The 20,000-nt window shown below is 43.0% G+C and overlaps 2 protein-coding genes across 2 annotated transcripts in view; one reads left to right on the top strand and one right to left on the bottom strand.

Annotated features, from left to right (window-relative positions):
* The first annotated feature begins 9,176 nt into the window (after positions 1-9,176).
* Positions 9,177-13,100, top strand: LOC138963599 (snaclec bothrojaracin subunit beta-like). Its single transcript, XM_070335450.1, has 3 exons — positions 9,177-9,527; positions 9,923-10,105; positions 12,358-13,100. The coding sequence occupies exons 1-3, from the start codon at positions 9,221-9,223 to the stop codon at positions 12,609-12,611; spliced, it is 744 nt and encodes a 247-aa protein (XP_070191551.1). The 5' UTR covers positions 9,177-9,220; the 3' UTR covers positions 12,612-13,100.
* A 4,841-nt stretch (positions 13,101-17,941) lies between these two features.
* The window catches only part of LOC138965633 (snaclec coagulation factor IX-binding protein subunit A-like), a 9,095-nt gene continuing 7,036 nt past the window's right edge, over positions 17,942-20,000 (bottom strand). Inside the window, exons 2-3 of the mRNA XM_070337809.1 lie at positions 18,522-18,707; positions 17,942-18,183 (exon numbers count right to left, since the gene is read on the bottom strand). Of these exons, the coding sequence (XP_070193910.1) occupies positions 17,942-18,183; positions 18,522-18,707 (428 nt within the window). The remainder of the gene's footprint in view (positions 18,184-18,521; positions 18,708-20,000) is intronic.

Here is a 20,000-nt window from a genome sequence, read left to right as displayed (position 1 = left end):
TCTACGTGATGCGAGAAGAATTTAAAATGGTGACTGCAGAAGGCAGGAATGACTTTTTAAACTGGTTTTTGCGTGCCAAAGGGACCTTATAACGTTTACCTGAAGGGAGAATTTCGAAACAGGGGTTGAGAGGATGGATCGGATCACGGACAATTTTGAGAGCTTTCCGCTTAATGGCAGCTTCGTAGAGACTGGTCAGCTGTCGTTGGGGTTGCCCAACAAGCTTGCTAGCCGTCGCAACAATGCGGTGGAGTTTAGCTTTGTTTTTAACATTTGTGGTACCATACCATGTCACAATGTTAAAAGTCAGTATGCTTTCAATCAAACTGCGATACACAAGTTCCATAACACTTTGATTGACATTAAAATATTTAAGCTTCCTGAGAAGAAAAAGTCGCTGCTGAGCTTTCTTATAAACAGCATGAACATGATCACTAAAAGTCAGCTTATTGTCAATTGAAACCCCAAGATATTTGAAGGTTTCCACAAGTTCAACTTCCTTGTCGCTTATTCTCACTTTTTGGGGACCACAATTATCACTCTTTCCTCCAAAAATCATTTCTTTTGTTTTGCCTACATTCAACTGCAAGAAACTGGACTTGAACCATTCATTCAGAAGATCAACTTGGGTAAAATACTTTGACAAAGTTTCGTCGTCCTTCAGACGCCCAACGAGGGCCATGTCGTCTGCATATTTAATGAGGGCTAGAACTGGATCATTTAAAAGCATGTTGTTTGTGTAAATGGAATAGTTTTCATTCGGTAAAAGCCAAATTCAATTACCGCTCGCTCTCTCTCTCTCTCTCTCTCTCTCTCTCTCTTCATTACACACACACACACACACACACACACACACACACCACACACACACACACGCACACACACGCACAAACGCATACGTACACACGGTATCGTACACACATACTCACACACAGAAAAACATCCGTGTATGTATATACGGTATCATGCGAGAGAGAAAGAGAGAGAGGTAGAGACTCAAGACTCAAGACTCAAAATGTTTACTGTCCTCATAAAAACAAGGAAAATTGCCTTACAGTGTCAGGCGATCACAGACATAAAAACATCACATGTATTAAGAATTAAACGATTGCACTTAAAACTAATAACTCTAGCCCGCTTCATATTTGCTGTAAACTTAGAATTAGAATTGCATTAAAACACATGTAAACATCCTGAGCGTCTCTCGCAGCACTCACACTTACAGACACACACAGACACAGACACACACACACACACACACACACACACACACACACACACACACACACACACACACACACACACACACACACACATACACACACACACACACACTCTCTCTCTCTCACTCGCCATCTCTCTCTATCTCAGTTTAACTTAAAACAATAAAATATATTCAGATTGAGTGGGTAATAATGGCACACAGGCATGATTTAAAAGGTCATGGATAGATAACACATGCGCGTGTATCAAGACCAAGAGCATTCTACAAACTCGTACGCACCCGCACACACACACGTACACAAACACATACATACACACAGTCACACGATCACAACACACAAGCACACACGCGCACACACACACACACACACACACACACACACACACACACACACACACACACACACACACGCTCACACAGACACAGGCATACACACACACACACACTCACACCAGCGGATCAACATCCGCGCACCCACACATGCACCAAAGTGCCCATCGCTGCGGAGTTGGCGGCAAATCACACAGGCTGCTTCAGGTCGTGGCGTTGAGTAGCCTGACAGCAGAGGGCAAGTAGGAGTCCATGCAGGAACCTGTTAGTGCGGCACTTGAAGGAGCGCAACCTCCTCGATGGTGATCGGGCTGGAGTCTGAGCTGCGAGGACGGGATGGAGAGGGTGAGATGAATCTGACCGGATCTTATTTAGCTTTCTGATGGCTGTCTTCTCGTAGGTGGAGTTGATGCTTGGCAGTTCTTCTTTGATGATTCTTTCAGCAGTTCTGATAATTTTCCCCAGCTGATCAACATCCGTCTTCTTTGCGCTCCCAAGGAAGCATACGATGTTGTATAGCGTGACGCTCTGTACTACTGACCTAAAGAACAGTGACATGATTTTTTGGTCCACCCTGAATTTCTTCAGTTTTCTGAGGAAGAAGAGTCTCTGGTTGCCCTTTTTGCAGCAAGCGCGGATGTGTTCAGTCCAGTCCAGTTTATCATCAATGAGTGGGGAGGGGGAAATCCAAGATTAAGGGTGGGTACGAAGTCAACGTAGTTGGCATCGCTGATAGCCGTGCCATTGCCAGACACGAAGTGACTCGAGCAGACTTTTCAATGGCACGACAAACCCCTGTCGTCGGATTGCTTGCACCCATCGCGTCCTTCGCTGTTACGCCTTCGCACTTGCACCCATCGGAAAGCCATACAATGACAAATTCTGTCCACCGTATTTCTTTTTCTTCATTCCACTGTTGCACTTGCAGTTGCAAACACAACAGTTTGCCTCGTCGTCTCCGCACTTGACTTTGCACCAAGCCTCGTTGTCGATTTTTCCTTTTGCCCCCTAGTTCCGGTAAATCTGACAATAAACTTCACAGCGCATGCGCCAAAATTTAAGTGAAAAAGGTCTAATGCCAGAAATGATGTTGCAAAGAAGAAAAAACTGTGCCTTACTAAACTTTCATGCTTGTGTGAGACATTCCAGGTGAAAAAGAATAGGTGGGAGCCCTGTAGCAGAAATGACAGGCACGCAAAACTGTCTACATTTTTTTGGACCACCCTGTATGACAGCTTAGACTGTATATTTTACATTTTAGCAGTGTTGACCCTGAGTTTTTAATGCAAACAAAAACTAATAGCAAAATCTGAAAGTATATGTATGTCCCCTAATATGGACCACCTTCAACACATAAAAAAAAGCTAAAGGCTGGTTTAATTAATTCATTAAGAAGCTTGCTGAAAATAACTCATAACTAGCCCTCGAGCTTTCAAAAATATAACAAATAGTCTTCTTTTCGTTGAAGTTGATAATTTCATTTATCTTCTCTCTGTTTTTGTCAAGTTTCTTTAGTTTTCTATTGTTTTTCAAATAAGGTTCTCGTCAAAGCAAAACAGATAAACCTAAGGCATATTTGAATTAGTCTGACTTGCACACTAAGTTGTATCATGTTATTTTGAAGTGATTCGTGAAGGCCTCTTCAATGGTCCATATTAGGCGGCCAGACTCCCAATATGGACTAGTTGTAAATTTTTCTGTATTAAATTTTGCTGAATGTGTATCAAAGCTAATTCGCTCTAATTAGGCCTAACTGTTAACAAAAGAGAGAAGGACTACCAAACACAAATTGAAACTTCTTTGCAAGAAAACAAGCTAGTTATCAGCAGGAAACAAAAAGTGGTCCATATTAGGCAAACTTCTCCCACTGATATAGTAACTTGGCCGATCGCCAGAGCGAAAAGGTATTCTTTGATCATCATTGTCAATTGTCGACTCAAATAATTTTAATAGGATATGAATAAAAAGGTAAATAGAAAAAAGACGTTGCTTGGCAAAAAAGGAACCAACATGCAGTTTTACAGCTAAATGAAGTATCCAAGATCAAGTTTTTTAAGTTGTGCAAACGCACTAAGCAGCATTAGGCTACAATCAATTTGTCGTCTTCATGGTGGATCGATCGCTTTTTTTTTGACATGGAAGAAAACATTGACTAAACTACATCTCTGTCTTGACTACCAAACATATCTTCCCCTGATACGTGTCAAGGACAATCGTACCGGAATATTTTCAACCTGACGCGTGTTTCTTTCAGGCGAGATATTCTTTCGGCTAGCCGCTCGCGAAGCTAGGAGGCGAGATTGTCTATGAGTATGAAACGGTTTAATGGCTAGCTACGCAAGAATTAAACATCATTGGTTGATTCCGAAAAGGTTGTCTGCACTGGTCGGTAAAAAAACATGGACAGCCAATCGGATGGGCAGCTGCGTGGCCGGCCGCCATGTTTTTTCGCCAAGCGAGCAAGCCCAAAGCTACCTAGCGTCAGCTAGCGTCAGCAAGCGTCACTCGCGGCGAGATGTTCCCAAGAAACGGTACTTCCTCGCCCCACTCGCCAATCTCGCCTATTCTCGCCTGTAAGAAACAGGGGACAGTGATCACGTCAGCCATTTTTCAAACCCGTCTGTCCAAATCCTGTCTCTTAGAAACTAGTCACTATGTAAACACAAACCAAATCCAAAAACAAAGAGACTGCCAACGTTCCAAAATTCAGAATAAAAAAACAAGAAAGGTAGGTTGCGTACATGCTCTTTCTCTCTCTCTCTCTCTCTCTCTCTCTCTCTCATTCTGTCTCTCTCTGTCATGTTCTATTTATTTTTTTCAACGCTGACGTCATTCCCTGTTTACGTCACTCATTTCGTCATATAATCATTCATTCGCTTGCGGCTTCGTGGCAGGCGGAAGAAAAAATCAGCCAGATAAGTTTTCGTTATTGTTTGTTTGTCTGTGCACTTAAAAGACCGTTGGGTCGATATATTTGTGAATGTATTGTTTTGTCAATAACAACCGTTCCAATAACCTACCTTTCTCGTTTTTTGATTCTTTCTTTCTTTCTTTATTTGGTGTTTAACGTCGTTTTCAACCGTTCAAGGTTATATCGCGACGGTTTTTTTTTATTCTAAACACAAACCAGTTAAAACAACACTTAAAAAAAAAAAAAAAAAAAAAAAAAAGATTAGCTTTTAACTGTCAGGTAGGAGATACTGTAAAAAGGTTGCCGATTTTATTTCGGTATTTCAAGATTTTAATTAACTGATAAGATATTGGTAATTTCTAAAGGCTTCCCTCAGTCAGCTCTTGTCTCTCTCTCACCGGCAAGAGAAATGAGGGGTATGGTTGTGATACAATGCTTTTAAGCGCTGTTCACACGGCCAACTTACAACACACTTTTCACCAACATTAGTAGTCGGAAGTTGCGGAGACCACGTCGGAGAAAAATCTGCCATGTTTACGGCCCAACGATTTAGTTCTTCCGATTTAGCAGGTATAAGAAAACTCAGTTGACTCGGATGAAAGCTTGGCCACTAAAGAATAATAATCACACACAACCCTCTCCAGCAGGTTTGTTTCCTATTCCCCCAACAACCATATTTTTGTCCTCCCGACCAAGAACATGTCTGACCCTTCAAACAACAACAACAACAACAACAACAACAACAACAACAACAACAACAACAACAACAACAACAACAACAACAACAAAATCAGTAAAAAAAAAAAAAGAAGACTAAACTCGATTTTGAGGAATTTGTAAGGAAAGCTGCTCTTCTGTGACATCCAGCGGACACAGCTTGCACGAATTATGGCCGGAAAAAAAGGCTACATGGGTCTGGGTTAAAAAAAAAGAAGACATCAGTACTAAAAACTAACAAAACTACCACCACCAAAAAAAAAAAAAAAACCCAACAAAAAACATACCTACTTTATCATCTACCGACCCTTATTGGTCTTGGCATCAGAAACAAGCATTGGGCGGACGGGGGAAGGGGGTGCTGCTAAAACAGAAATTAATTCTGTGGACGAATGATTGACTAAACACTAAGTTCCAGAATAAGTAAGTGGCCCAGGTTCTTGTCTGTTTGTTCTCGCTGTTGCAATAATTTAAGAATGTCCAATAATCGTTTGCTTGTGTGATGAATTGGAGGTCTGCGACGACATTGATTTCGCGGTTAACGTATGTATGTGTGTGTGTGTGTGTGTGGGTGTGTGTGTTTGCGTGTGTGTGTATGTGTATGTGTGTGTGTGTGTGTGTGTGTGTGTGTGTGTGTGTGTGTGTGTGTGTGTGTGTGTGTGTGTGTGTGTGTGTTTGCGCTGAAGAAACAACGACCGCAGATCATGACGTTCGACCAGATTTTCAATATTTTGTGTATGATACGGAAATGAGATAGTTGGACATTGTTTTAAGACGATAACTTGATCGCATGGTTGCCGGGTGCATGTACACGGCGAACTGAACACAAACAAACTTTCAACAAACATTTTTGTATTGAATACGTCTTGTTGCTTCAGTTGGTCTCGGAGAAATGTCATTTCTTAAAAATATATATATTACTCTCCTCCGGTTAATCTGTGATTAGTCAGAAGACGTTTTAAGTACCACATACAACCTGATTCACAAACAAGAAACACTACCTTTTCCAGTGGTAGGCTTTGCAACATCGAATAATCTATTTCACTTTTCTCGGGTATGTCCCATTTTTTAGCACCACTTATTGGCACAGGCTCATAATATATTCCTAGTAGATTCCATAGTTGAGTGGTATTGAACATCACAAGATGCGACGAAGGAGGGAAAGTACACGAGCTAGGGGGGGGGGGGGGGGGGGACCTATATGTTTCGGACAAGGCTGTACTGTTTGTGGTGTGCCTAAGGTTGTCTATAATGTGTTCTTACTTCAGTGTATCTATAATGGGCAGGATATACCTGCGCAGTTTCAGCGGCACAGACGACGCACTGCCTATGCCGCCATTGGGATTATGACGAGTACTTGGCCTGTTTTCCTTTCATGCAACGTGTAGCGGGCTGGGATAATCTGCAGTGCGTCGTCGGTCCTGCTGAAGTTACATATGTGAGCGGAGCCCCTAAACACAATCAAGTAGCAGTTGTTTTCTTTACTTGTTTATTCCGCCATTTTAGATTAGTCCCCCTTTAGGGCGATGGTTAGATGTAAAAAAGCATATCACTACTTACTCTGTTACCCTCGTTAAATAAAGAGTTGTCATTGTCATTGTCATTTTCATTTTCATTATAATTTCCAGGCTGGGGCGACAAGTTGATTTGGTTGGGAGCAGACGACAAGCTAGTGGAGGGCGAGTTCCGCTGGTCAGATGGCAGCTTGGTCAGCGCTGACTTGTGGGCGACTGGTCAACCGGACAATTACGATGGACTGGAGCACTGCGCTGCCCTCGTCTCAAGAAGCGGCCTTTTTGACAGACGCTGCGATGGTACCGAAGAGCATCTGTCAGTGTTTGTTTGTCAGGTGGAGGAGTACGTTTAGTTCGCTTGCTCCAGAAAGAGAGTTCTTGTAATATATTGTCACTAAACCTATTGTGATTAAGAGAGATATCTCACTGTTATGTTACATTTTTTTGCTTGTTCCAGAAAGAGAGTTCTTGTAATAAATTGTCACTAAACCTATTGTGATTAAAAGAACTGGCTCACTGTTACATACTCGCATACACAACCACACACAATCACACACAAACACAACAAGCAAAACCACACACACTCACACATACACACACGCACACACACACACACACACACACACACACACACCTACAGACACACACCACGAAGAAAACCACAAGCAAAACTACACGCACACAAACACACATACACACAATCACACACACGCACGCACGTGCACACGCACCCACGCACACACACAAACACACATACACACACGCACGCACACATGCACGCACGCATGTACGCACGCACGCATGTACGCACGCACACACGTACGCACAAACACACACGCTCACGCACACACGCTCACGCACACACACACACACACACACACACACACACACACACTAAAACACATACATACATACAAACACACACACACATACACACACACACCGCATACAAAACCAAAAGGAAAACCACACGTACACAAACACCCACCCACCCACCCACCAACACACACACGCACACACACGCACACACACGCACAAGCACACATACATGCACACATACACGCACACATACACGCACACACACACACACACACACACACACACACACACGCCCAAGCGGGTAATACAAACAGATAACAGGGGCGGATCTGGGTTTTGAAAGGGGGGGGGTGCAAAGTTCTTTTTTTTTGTTTTTTTGTATCTTATCAGCGAAGGCGCGAAGCGCCGAACCGATGGCGCGAAGCGCCGAGCATGCTAGGGGTGTCCGGGGGCATGCCCCCCCCGGAATTTTTTTTTAAAAAGGAAGCAAAATTGTGCAATCTGGTGCAATCTGAGCGTGTAAAGTGCTATTTTCAGGTGATACATTTTTCTTCTTTTTTTTTTCTTCTTTTTTTTTTTGTCCCGCTGGGGGGGGGGGGGGGTGCAATTGCACCCATTGCACCCCCCCCAGATCCGCCCCTGGATAAGAACAAAGAGGAAGAGCGTGAGAGAGAAAATGATCAAAAGACCGATATCATCACGTCCCAGTAGACATGCTTCAATCAATATGATAAACAGCTAAAGCAAGCAGATATATGTACTTTGGGGAAAAACACCCACCGTAATTAACACCTTTTAAAGGCACACTCAGCCTCCCGTAAACCATCCGTTTCTGATCACTGAGCCCCCCGAGCCCCTACATACAGTACAGACACACCTCCATTTGAACACGCTCACCAAACGGGAACATCCTGGCTCCTTTCCGTTGAGAGCGAGACATTTTCAAAGAATTTATTTCGTGCAGTCAGAACGGATTTACCTTTAGACAAATCGGAAGCCTCGTTTTGGCGCTAGACCTAACTTTTAAAGTCTAATTAATAAATTGACAGCTTGTTACACAAACATTTTTAAATCATAAAAGAATTATTTTTTCATCAAGACAAGATCAGTACAATTCGAAGTTTTGAAAGTTAAAAAAAAAAAAGGGAGCCCGGAAGCAGTTCACGGAAGGTCGTATTTGCCCTACCAGACGAATTTTCTGCATTGCGCTTGCTTCTTTGAAGCCAACCGTCGCCGATAAGTTCGTGTGACTCGCAGTCGTTTGTTGCATTTCAGATTCAGAGTTACACAATAACGTGCAATTGCAGATAGCTCAGGGGTTAGATAAACCACGAAAACTGGTGTGTGGTTTACGCAAGCTAAATAGCCATTCAAACGAACTGTGCCATTTCAAGCTTTTAAATGCTATTGCAAGTGTGTTCCATAAGGTTAGAACTGCTTTTTTCGTGAGAAGATTTAAATCGTTCTGTAAACCATTTGAGACAGACTGGGGCTTTAAGGTGCACGTTTATTTGATTGAGTTTCTAGTTTTTTAAAGCTACACGTTTTATATTTTTTTTTAAATTCATAGACATGAACAATTATTTGAGAACAGAATTTTTTTTTGGAAATGCATCACTCTGAAACCATTCTTAGTGTTCATTTAAGCAAAGGAGTCTGGCCATACTGCACCTACCTACACGCTTGTCTTTAAACTTGAAAAACATGGGGTATCATTGTACGCTGGCGATGTGCATCATTGCTGCAACCATTCTGTTGGCTGACACCAAACTTGTAATGACGTCATTTACTCGTGCCAATGCGGATGACGTCAGTTTTACGGCCAACGTCCTCTTCACTGTGCAAACTATGTCACAAGTGGAGTGTGGACAGGAATGTTTGCGTCACGAGACTTGCGTCACTTTCACCTTCGTGACTTCAGAAGGTTTTTGTCGTGGGCACAATGACGTCATGAGTTTGGTTGACTCTCATGTGCCCACACCTCTCGCGAGGAGTTTCGTTCGCACTGAAGGTGAGCTGAACATAGGACAAGAAAAACGGAGAGGACGTCCTAAATAACTGATTTGTGTTTGTGCAATTGTTTTGACATGTGAAAGTTATCCAGAGAGGGTAAATACAGCAAATAAATTTGTTTTGAGTGCTCTAGCACCTTTAGTTTGTAAGAACAGAAGGTGGTCCATATTAGGAAGGTGTAAATATCAGGCAACATTCCCCTAACTAACTAACTAGCTATTTAACAAACAAACAAACAAACTTGTCAACCAACCAACCAACCAACTAACTACTAACGAACGAACGAACGAACGAACGAACGAACGAACGAACCAACCAACCAACCAACCAACCAACCAACCAACCAACCAACCAACCAACCAACTAGCTACTCCGTTTACATTTTTTTCTCAGCGCTGTGCAGTCAAGCTGGCGAGAGCTTCTCCCTGCAAGCGGGTCTCTGTGTCAGAGCCTTCAATGACGTCATGTCATTCGATGACGCCAATCAGACGTGCAATCAACATGGCGGTGGTCATATCATGCACCTGAAGACGGCAGGGGAACTCCAGCTCTTGGAAAGCATCATTGCGGAGATGGGTCAGTAACATGTTGTTTTGCACATATAAACGCACACTGTGGTCAACTGGCCAATTGTGTTCTACGCCGATTGGGATTTTTGGGGATTAATGCTGCAGTTAGCACAAATGGCAGCCAGGCTGTAGAAGTTTGAATGAAAATGTTTTTCCATGGTAGAGACTGAACAGATCTATAGGGGAAACAGCATCTCTCACACGAGAAGAAGTGTGCCTGTAACAGTTTAAGACACGTCTGAAGACTTTTTTTTACCTTCAGTAACAGTATTTGACGAAGAAGCAGAGGAATTAGTTGTGTTTTTCCCCCGAAAGCGGCGTATGGCTGCCTGAACGGCGGGGTAATAAAGGTCATACGCGAAAAGACCCATTCGTGCAAAAGCGTGAGTGAACGTGAGAGTCCCAGCCCATGAACGAAGAAGAAGAAGAAGCTGTTTTTCAATCTTTTCTGGAATTTGATACACAATTTCTCATGCTAATTCTGATATGGTAGTTTAGTCGACCCTGTCTATAACGACCCCCCCCCCCCCCCCCAAGGACCGACCAGGGTAATTGTTGGAGCAGTCAAATGAACGAGTCACCAGAAATTATTCGAAGAATCTGGTTTCTGTAGTTTAAATGTAAGACGAGAAAGACATAAATTAACTTTATATCATAATATGCTGGATGAAAAATGTTCACAGAACGTGGCAGATTTTTTGCTTATAGATCACAGACGGAAACCCCTCGAACGGGTTGTACCACCACAAAGTGTATATATGCAACCCCATGTTCTCGAAATAAAATCTTGTTTAAACCAAAGGACCGACCATAGATCACCATAAGCGTGAGCTTGTTGTTGATCCTTAATATGTATTATGTTGAATTATCTATGAATTGTTGAATAAACACTGTTTAGACCAAAGGACCGACCATAGATCACCATAAGCTTGAGCTTGTTGTTGTTCCTTAAAGGCTTACTAACTCGCTCCCGTGTTTACGATGTGTAGTTTGCCCACAATCGATGTCAAATGCATCATAAGGCCATATAATGACGATATGTCGCAATGCGCGGACCATATACATGCATTACAGCTTGTTCTAGCCTCTGAAAAAGTGAGGATGTCAACAAAGACGCGGAGTTATTTCCCTTGCGTCAACGCTACCTCTGTTGGCAAATCTATAAATAGGACGATCTAGATCAAAATAAAAATTCAAATATCTCAACATTGAAGGGGTCCTAGACCACAATATTTTGCAGGGAACTTAATTTAGCATGTCTCCAGCTGTTGGTAAAGCAATTAGCGTGCATAGTCATCGAGTACATATGGCTTTAAGATGTATTATGTTGAGTTATCCATGAATTGTTGAATAAACACTGTTTAAACCAAAGGACCGACCGAAAGTGGTAGCAATGGAAAGAAATTCTATTGAAGACAAACTTGTCTGGGATCCTTCGAAGTGGTCGCTGGGGGCAGGTGGTGGCGTTGGACAGCGGGTCGCTGGGGGCAGGTGGTGGCGTTGGACAGCGGGTCGCAAGGGCAGGTGGTGGCGTTGGAGAGCGGGTCGCAAGGGCAGGTGGTGGCGTTGGAGAGCGAGTCGCTGGGGGCAGGTGGTGGCGTTGGACAGCGGGTCGCAAGGGCAGGTGGTGGCGTTGGAGAGCGGGTCGCAAGGGCAGGTGGTGGCGTTGGAGAGCGGGTCGCAAGGGCAGGTGGTGGCGTTGGAGAGCGGGTCGCTGGGGGCAGGTGGTGACGTTGGAGAGCGGGTCGCTGGGGGCAGGTGGTGGCGTTGGAGAGCGGGTCGCTGGGGGCAGGTGGTGGCGTTGGAGAGCGGGTCGCTGGGGGCAGGTGGTGGCGTTGGAGAGCGGGTCGCTGGGGGCAGGTGGTGACGTTGGAGAGCGGGTCGCTGGGGGCAGGTGGTGGCGTTGGAGAGCGGGTCGCTGGGGGCAGGTGGTGGCGTTGGAGAGCGGGTCGCTGGGGGCAGGTGGTGGCGTTGGAGAGCGGGTCGCTGGGGGCAGGTGGTGACGTTGGAGAGCGGGTCGCTGGGGGCAGGTGGTGGCGTTGGAGAGCGGGTCGCAAGGGCAGGTGGTGGCGTTGGAGAGCGGGTCGCAAGGGCAGGTGGTGGCGTTGGAGAGCGGGTCGCAAGGGCAGGTGGTGGCGTTGGAGAGCGGGTCGCAAGGGCAGGTGGTGGCGTTGGAGAGCGGGTCGCTGGGGGCAGGTGGTGGCGTTGGAGAGCGGGTCGCAAGGGCAGGTTCGACTGTATTACTATTTTTTTCCTCAGGCTGGAACGATTGGATATGGGTGGGAGCAGACGACAAGCAAGTGGAGGGGGAGTTCCGCTGGTCAGACGGCAGCCTTTTGGATGCGAACAGCGCGGTACCATGGGCGTCGGGTGAACCCAATAATTATGCAGAAGACTTCGGCCAGGAGGACTGCGTCAATCTTTCTCCCGGCACGGTGAAAGGGCTTTTTGACATGCCCTGTGATCAATCGCCGGCTGTCATGTGTCTCTTTGTCTGTCAGATTGACATGTAAGCTTTGGTTCAATGAATTCGGATTGCGATCTTTTGCCAGATTGATATGTAAGCTTGAGTTAGATGAATTCGGATTGCGATCGTTTGCCAGATTGATAATTATGTAAGCTTGGGTTTCATGAATTCGATGAATTCGGATTGCGATCTTTTGCAATAGTTTGTTTTAGTCTGTCAGATTGATATGTAAGCTTTAGTTCAATGAATTCAGATTGCGATCATTTGCCAGATTGATATGTAAGCTTTGGTTCAATGAATTCGGATTGCGATCATTTGCCAGATTGATATGTAAGCTTGGGTTTGATGAATTCGGATAGCGATTATTTGCCAGATTGCCATAGAGGCGAACACATAATTTTTACTTTGTTGTTGCTTTTTGTAGTTGTTATTTTTGGCATTTTATTATTGAGTTTTAACGGCACGGTGAACAAATAAATAAAGTGATTTGCCCAAGCTGATGCCGCAAAGAAAAGAACAGAAAACGGAGGTTTGCCTTGATCTAAATATTAAAAAAAGCTTTATTCTAAAATACCAAGATGTTTTCGTGTATTAGTGCCAGTGAGTGCTAAACATGTATCGTATCGCAGTTTGTGTGTGTGTGTGTGTGTGTACGTGTGTGTGTGTACGTGTGTGTGTGTGTTTGTGTATGTGTGTGTGTGTTTGTGTGTGTGTGTACGTGTGTGTGTGTACGTGTGTGTGTGTGTGTGTGTGTGTGTGTGTTTGTGTGTATATGTGTGTGTGTCGGCAACGAACTATCAAATGTTGGTAATAAAGGTCACTCTTTCTTACTCTCTCTGTCTATATCTCTCTCTGTCTTCATCACTCTCTCTGTCTTTCTCTCTCACTCTTTCACACACACAAACACACACACACGCTCGCACGCACGCACGCACACACACACACACACACACACACACACACACACACAGAGTCTGAAAGAGAGAGAGAGAGAGAGAGAGAGAGAGAGAGAGAGAGAGAGAGAGAGAGAGAGAGAGAGAGAGAGAGAGAGAGAGAGAGAACTCAGAACTTTATTACATAAGGATAAGGGTTTTAGGCTTAGCCTAATCTTCCAACCTGTCCTTGGAACATAATTATTCAGAGAATAATTGTGAACGTGAGCAAAAGACTACACACACACACACACACACACACACACACACACACACACACGCTCGCACGCACGCACGCACACACACACACACCGTCACACACGCACGCACACACACACACACCCACCCATACACACACACATCCCCCCAACACACACAAACACACACACATACACACACACACACACATACTGCGCGCACACACACACACACACACACACACACACACACACACACACACACACACACATACTGCGCACACACACACACACACACACACACACACACACACAGGGTGGAGGGGTGGTTAGGGACAAATAACACCAAAGTTTCTCGGCAGAACAACACACAGCCGGGTGATTATTGATAAGAACAACAGCAAATGCAAACGGACTTTCTTTCTCTTCCGATGGTATCTTTTTTTTTAATGTCCCTTCAACTTATTTGGCTATGCAGGACCGGTTTTTTTTTCTCGTCTTTTGTAACTTTGTAAACATACTGGCCACTACTCTTGTTTTGGATGTCAGTTTTGTACAATTCAGAGAGAAGAGTATTGGATCGAGTTTTTAGTCTTTGTTAAAAAGTGTTCTATGTTTTGTAAAAACAGAAAAGTGTAATGTAGCGATTGGTCTTCCCTACATTAAAGACTTCTGCGTTCCTAACAAAGCTAAAACTTTAATCGGGTCTGAAGGGCGAAGTTCGCAGTCCGCCGCAATTTGTTTTAAAGACAATAACTTCATTTTTTTGTTTATGGACTAGGTGCACTTTGCTCTTGAAACCCTTTCTTTCTTTCTTTATTTGGTGTTTAACGTCGTTTTCAACCGTTCAAGGTTATCTTGAAACCCTATTTATTTTTCAAGCAACACTTTGTATCAAAATGGACGTCAGACAAAATATTTTGAGAATAAATTCGTTTCGTATGAAATATATTACTCCTACTCCTGGCCAGTTTTTCATTCAAGCGAAAGACGGGCGCAGTGGCGTAGTGGATAAGACATCGGCCTCCTAATCGGAATGTCGTGAGTTCAAATCTTGGTCGCGGCCGCCTGGTGGGTTAAGGGTGGAGATTTTTCTAATCTACCAGATCAACTTATGCGCAGACCTGCTAGTGCCTTATCCCCCTTCGTGTGTACACGCAAGCACAAGACCAGGTGCGCACGGAAAAGATCCTGTAATCCATGTCAGAGTTCGGTGAATTATAGAAACACGAAAATACCCAGTATGCTTCCCCCGAAAGCGGTGTATGGCTGCCTGCATGGCGGTGTAAAAAGGGTCATACACGTAAAAAAAAACCACACGTGCAAACACATGAGTGAACGTGGGAGTTTTAGTCCATGAACGAAGAAGAAGAGAAATATTCAAGAAAAAGAGACGGGGAATAGCTCAACTGCAATATATCTTTCTCTAGCGATGAAGAATGTAGGGCAGCATTATTCTACTGCAGATTTCTTCAATTCGACAACATGTGGGCGAGAAGATAACCAAAACTCAACGTCCAACATCCTCTTCCAAGGGGGTCGGCCCGCTATTGCGCGGGCCGCTATTGCGCGAATCTTTAGGGTTAGGGTTAGGGTTAGGGTTAGGGTTAGGGTTAGATTCGCGCAATAGCGGCCCCGCGCAATAGCGGACCCGCGCAATAGCGGCCCAGCCCCCTTCCAAGCGTACACAACGTCAAAAGGGGGCTGTGCGCAAAAATGCTTACGTCACGAGATTGGTGTAACATTTACGTATTTAACGTCAGGCGGTATTTGTCGAGGTCACAATGACGTCATGAGTTTGTGACTTTTTCAATGTTCGGTAATTTCTGTCAGTACATGCGCAAGTGGTACGCGTCGTCTGCAACTGACAGCCAGCATGACGCATATGGGGAACTGTCACTGACAAAAACATATTTTCAACACAGAATTTCAGGTCAGAAAAACAACATAAACGCTATTGTGTTTTCAGCGTAGCAATCGGGCCAGATATTTGGACTCGAACGAGTATATTGCGTGTGCGCGCCTTCGTGTGCGAGGCTGGTACTACAAATTGTTCATACGAAATGACAAACACAGGTTACAAGCGATAACGCGCAAAAATACTGGTTTATTAATATTACTCTACATCTGATTACTAGATATCAGTAATACATATTATGATACAGTTGCGGTAAAAAACTAAACAGAAAGAAAAAGAGAAAAGAAAACAAATTATTAGACATGGCAAAGGTATCGAAAATGCATAAACAAAACACAAGAAACAAAAACGGAAAAAAATAAACAATCACAAAACAGGCGAAGACAAACAGACAAGAAAGTTACAATACCAAACACTCGTTGGTTAATCCTTTAACAGTAAGAAAGGATTACGTTCCTTACGTTAAACAATACAATAAACACTAAAAATACTCAAGAAACTTAGCATAAATACGTTTAAATCCAAAATGGCTACTTTAAGGAAAATACAAAACGTTGACTCATCAGGCCAGGAATACAATAGCAAACTGTCATATTAAAAAGTCTCTAAACGACAACGTTCCTGCGTTAATCAAAGTCACAAACCAAGATATTTCCTCATCCAATTTCCCCCAATAGCGTTATTAAAAATAAGCTCGTTTACAAACGATCACCACAGACCGCAAGCTCCTTTGCCTAAATTCCTTTAACGTAAGGCTAGGATAAGTCAGAGAAAATGTTTCACTTCGAACTTCGTTAATCACAGAAAACACAAGTTATCATTATAAACATTAGCGACTTTCTAGCGTCTACAAATCATTGCTGTACGTTTCACAAAACTAGAATAGTTGAACACACAATAAAGAAACACTACAACATGTCAGACTTCCAACTCACGTTATACATAAACAACTCACAAAGTCATTACAAAATGTATTTATTTCTTTATTTGGTGTTTAACGTCGTTTTCAACCGTTCAAGATTATATCGCGACGGGGAAAGGGGGAGGGGGGGGGGGGGGGAATGGGATAGAGCCACTTGTTAATTGTTTCTTGTTCACAAAAGCACTAATCAAAAAATTGCTCCAGGGGCTTGCAACGTAGTACAATATATGACCTTACTGGGAGAATGCAAGTTTCCAGTACAAAGGACTTAACATTTCTTACATACTGCTTGACTAAAATCTTTACAAACATTGACCATATTCTATACAAGAAACACGTAACAAGGGTAAAAGGAGAAACAGAATCCGTTAGTCGCCTCTTACGACATGCTGGGGAGCATCGGGTAAATTCTTTCTCGTCCCAACCAATATGGGACTCCCCCGAACCCGCGGGGGGTTCATTACAAAATGGCGACCAAAATACAACACAAACAAGTGACAACAAAATTACCTTATGCGCTGTGTGGGTTGACCAGAGTACCAAAAACGTGTAGCCTCTAAAACGAAGGGCACAAAACAATTCACACTTGAGATAAAACTGTCTCTACGTGGACGTTAAAAACATCACAAGAAACACTTCATTGGTTTACTTGTTAACCTTGGTATGTTACAGAACGAAAATCCAAACACTTCCATAAAAACCCTCAGATCGACTGATGAGAGGAAGTCAAACAGTAATATTTATAGAAAACAAAAACCTAACATGGAATAGTTCATTTTAAAGGTAAAAGGTCACCATATTGACCAACCAACAACATTCCATAAAACAGGGTTGGGTGAGACTATTATTTACAACCAATCAGTAACTGATCACGTACTTCGTGCATGCTTCTTCCAAGGAACAGTCTATTTTACACAAAAATAGCAGGGAACTAGCTGACGGAAAACTAGAAACACGTGAGTCACACGTATTCTAAAGCTTACGACGCAGTTTTGCAACGCTCACACCAAAACCAGGACACGGAAAAGAGCACGTGAGTCTCACGCGTAAAGATAGTTAAATAACGCTCCACAAAAACAGGTCACAACAAGATGCCATGATAAAAACACGGTTTACTTGCTTTACACCGTAAAAGGGCTGAAACAAAAAGTATTCACAACAAAAAATAGGTGAATGCATGCCACATCGGCATGCACATTGCGACTTGTCTTCGACTCGTCAGCATTATTCTTGTCTTGTCAAAATATCGGGCCGTATTTCTATGCTGAAAACACAATAGCTGTTAATGTTTGATGTAAAGCTGGAATCAGGGTTATATTTGAATAAGACAGACAGGTTGGCACGAGGCTCCCGTTACCATCGCAAACTACATGCAGTTTCTCGAGCAACAATTCTTGAAATCGGGGATTACATGTCAATCTGACAGACAAAGACCGGCAGAATGCGAACGGAGTCATCGCAGGGTTTGTCCGTAAGGTTTTTGTCCGGATGAACACTGACACACTTTTCCTGACCAGGAGGGTCGTTGGGCTGACCTCTTCTCCAGGAGACCGCACTGTTTGCAGACAGAAGGGTTCCATCTGACCAGCGGAACTCCCACTCCACTTGCTTGTCGTTTGCTCCCACCCAGATGTTCTTGTTCTCCCAGCCTGGAACAAAGTCACAGAGATGCACACACAGACACAGTCGGGCAGACAGCCAGACACTCTCACAGATATATACAAATTGACACGCACGTGTGGACGTTTTTAGATTTTGGAAATCAGTTTTCTATGTTCACAACAAGGGATTACAACATCGTAAACGAAAAAGTTAAAAAGCGCTCAGGTTAGTTTTCGAGTAGTTCCTAAGTCGGACTAAAAACGTTTGAAAATCGCTGGGAGTGTTCCCAAGACCAACTTTGACCTCGTCAACTTCTGAGCGACTTCTAGCTGCAAAAGCTGGCGTTAAAACAGTCAAGTGAACAGCAAACAACTGTGCTACTGACCCATTTTCTCAGTGATGCACTCCAGGAGCTGAAGTTCCTCTGCCGTCTTCAGGTGTATGAGATGTCCACCGCCATGTTGGACGCACGTTTGCTCAGCATCGTCGGACGATATTGTAACGTTGAAGGGTCTGACACAGTGGCCTGCCTGCAAGGAATAGCCCCCGTCCATCTGACTGCACTGTAGCGCTAAAAAGACAAGATCATTTAGAAGAAGACAAAAAAAAATGGATACAAAATACATTAAATAAATGTAAAAAGGAATAATTTTGAAGTTTTTTCATTCTGCAGGCAACTTGTTGACTGATTTCTTTCTTTACCTCCTTATTAATTCTTTTTTTTCTTCATGTATTTATTACATTTAGTCAAGTTTTGACTGAATGTTTTAACATAGAGGGGGAATCGAGACGAGGGTCGTGGTGTGTGTGTGTGTGTGTGTGTGTGTGTGTGTGTGTGTGTGTGTGTGTGTGTGTGTGTGTGTGTGTCTGGGCGTGTGTGTGTGTAGAGCGATTCAGAGTAAACTACTGAACCGATCTTTATGAAATTTTACATGAGAGTTCCGGGGTATGATATCCCCAGATGTTGTTTTTTTCGATACATTTCTTTGATGACGTCATATCCGGCTTTTTGTAAAAGTTGAGGCGGCACTGTCACACCCTCATTTTTCAATCAATTTGATTGAAATTTTGGCAAAGCAATCTTCGACGAAGGCCGTACTTTGGTATTGCATTTCAGCTTGGAGGCTTACAAAATAATTAATGACTTTGGTCATTAAAAATCTGATAATTGTAATTAAAATGTTTTTTGTTTTAAACAATCCAAAACTACGTTCATCTTATTCTTCATCATTTTTTTTATTCCAAAAACATATAAATATGTTATATTTGGATTAAAAACAAGATCTGAAAATTAAAAATATAAAAATTATGATTAAAATTAAATTTCCGAAATCGATTTAAAAACAATTCCATGTTTTTCCTTGTCGGTTCCTGATTCCAAAAACATATAGATATGATATGTTTGGATTAAAAACACGCTCAGAAAGTTCAAACGAACAGAGGTGCAGTAAAGCGTGCTATGCAGCACAGCGAAACCACTACCGTGCTAAACAGGCTCGTCAGTTTCACTGCGTTTTGCACGAGCGGCGGACTACAGTCATTGTTAAAAAATGCAGTGCGTTCAGTTTCATTCTGTGAGTTCCACAGCTTGACTAAATATAGTATTTTCGCCTTACGCGACTTGTTTATGACATTATGTTGTAATTGATTTGCTCGTGCATTGAGTTATCATTAGATTGATTTATTCTTTATTTGAGTTAATTTCACCTTACATAAATAATTTGAATAAGATTGTAAAATAAGACAACTCCGTTTGTAAGCCCTTATATCTCAGAAAAAAAGCTGATTCCCACAACAACAACAAAATATAAAATAAACACGATCATTGAGAACAATCTTTAAAGCCTTTCCGTTTGAAAAATTC

Source organism: Littorina saxatilis, linkage group LG4 (genome assembly GCF_037325665.1).
Source record: "Littorina saxatilis isolate snail1 linkage group LG4, US_GU_Lsax_2.0, whole genome shotgun sequence".
Lineage (NCBI taxonomy): Eukaryota > Metazoa > Mollusca > Gastropoda > Littorinimorpha > Littorinidae > Littorina > Littorina saxatilis.
Note: the sequence above shows the minus strand (reverse complement) of the source record. Positions and strands in the feature narration are given on the sequence as shown.

Excerpts from the sequence above, each read along its gene's own strand:
- LOC138963599 (XM_070335450.1), top strand. The coding sequence starts at position 9,221 with ATGGGGTATCATTGTACGCTGGCGATGTGCATCATTGCTGCAACCATT. Across the intron at positions 9,528-9,922 it reads GAGTTTCGTTCGCACTGAAG|CGCTGTGCAGTCAAGCTGGC; the intron begins GTGAGCTGAACA and ends TTTTTTTCTCAG. Across the intron at positions 10,106-12,357 it reads AAGCATCATTGCGGAGATGG|GCTGGAACGATTGGATATGG; the intron begins GTCAGTAACATG and ends TTTTTTCCTCAG.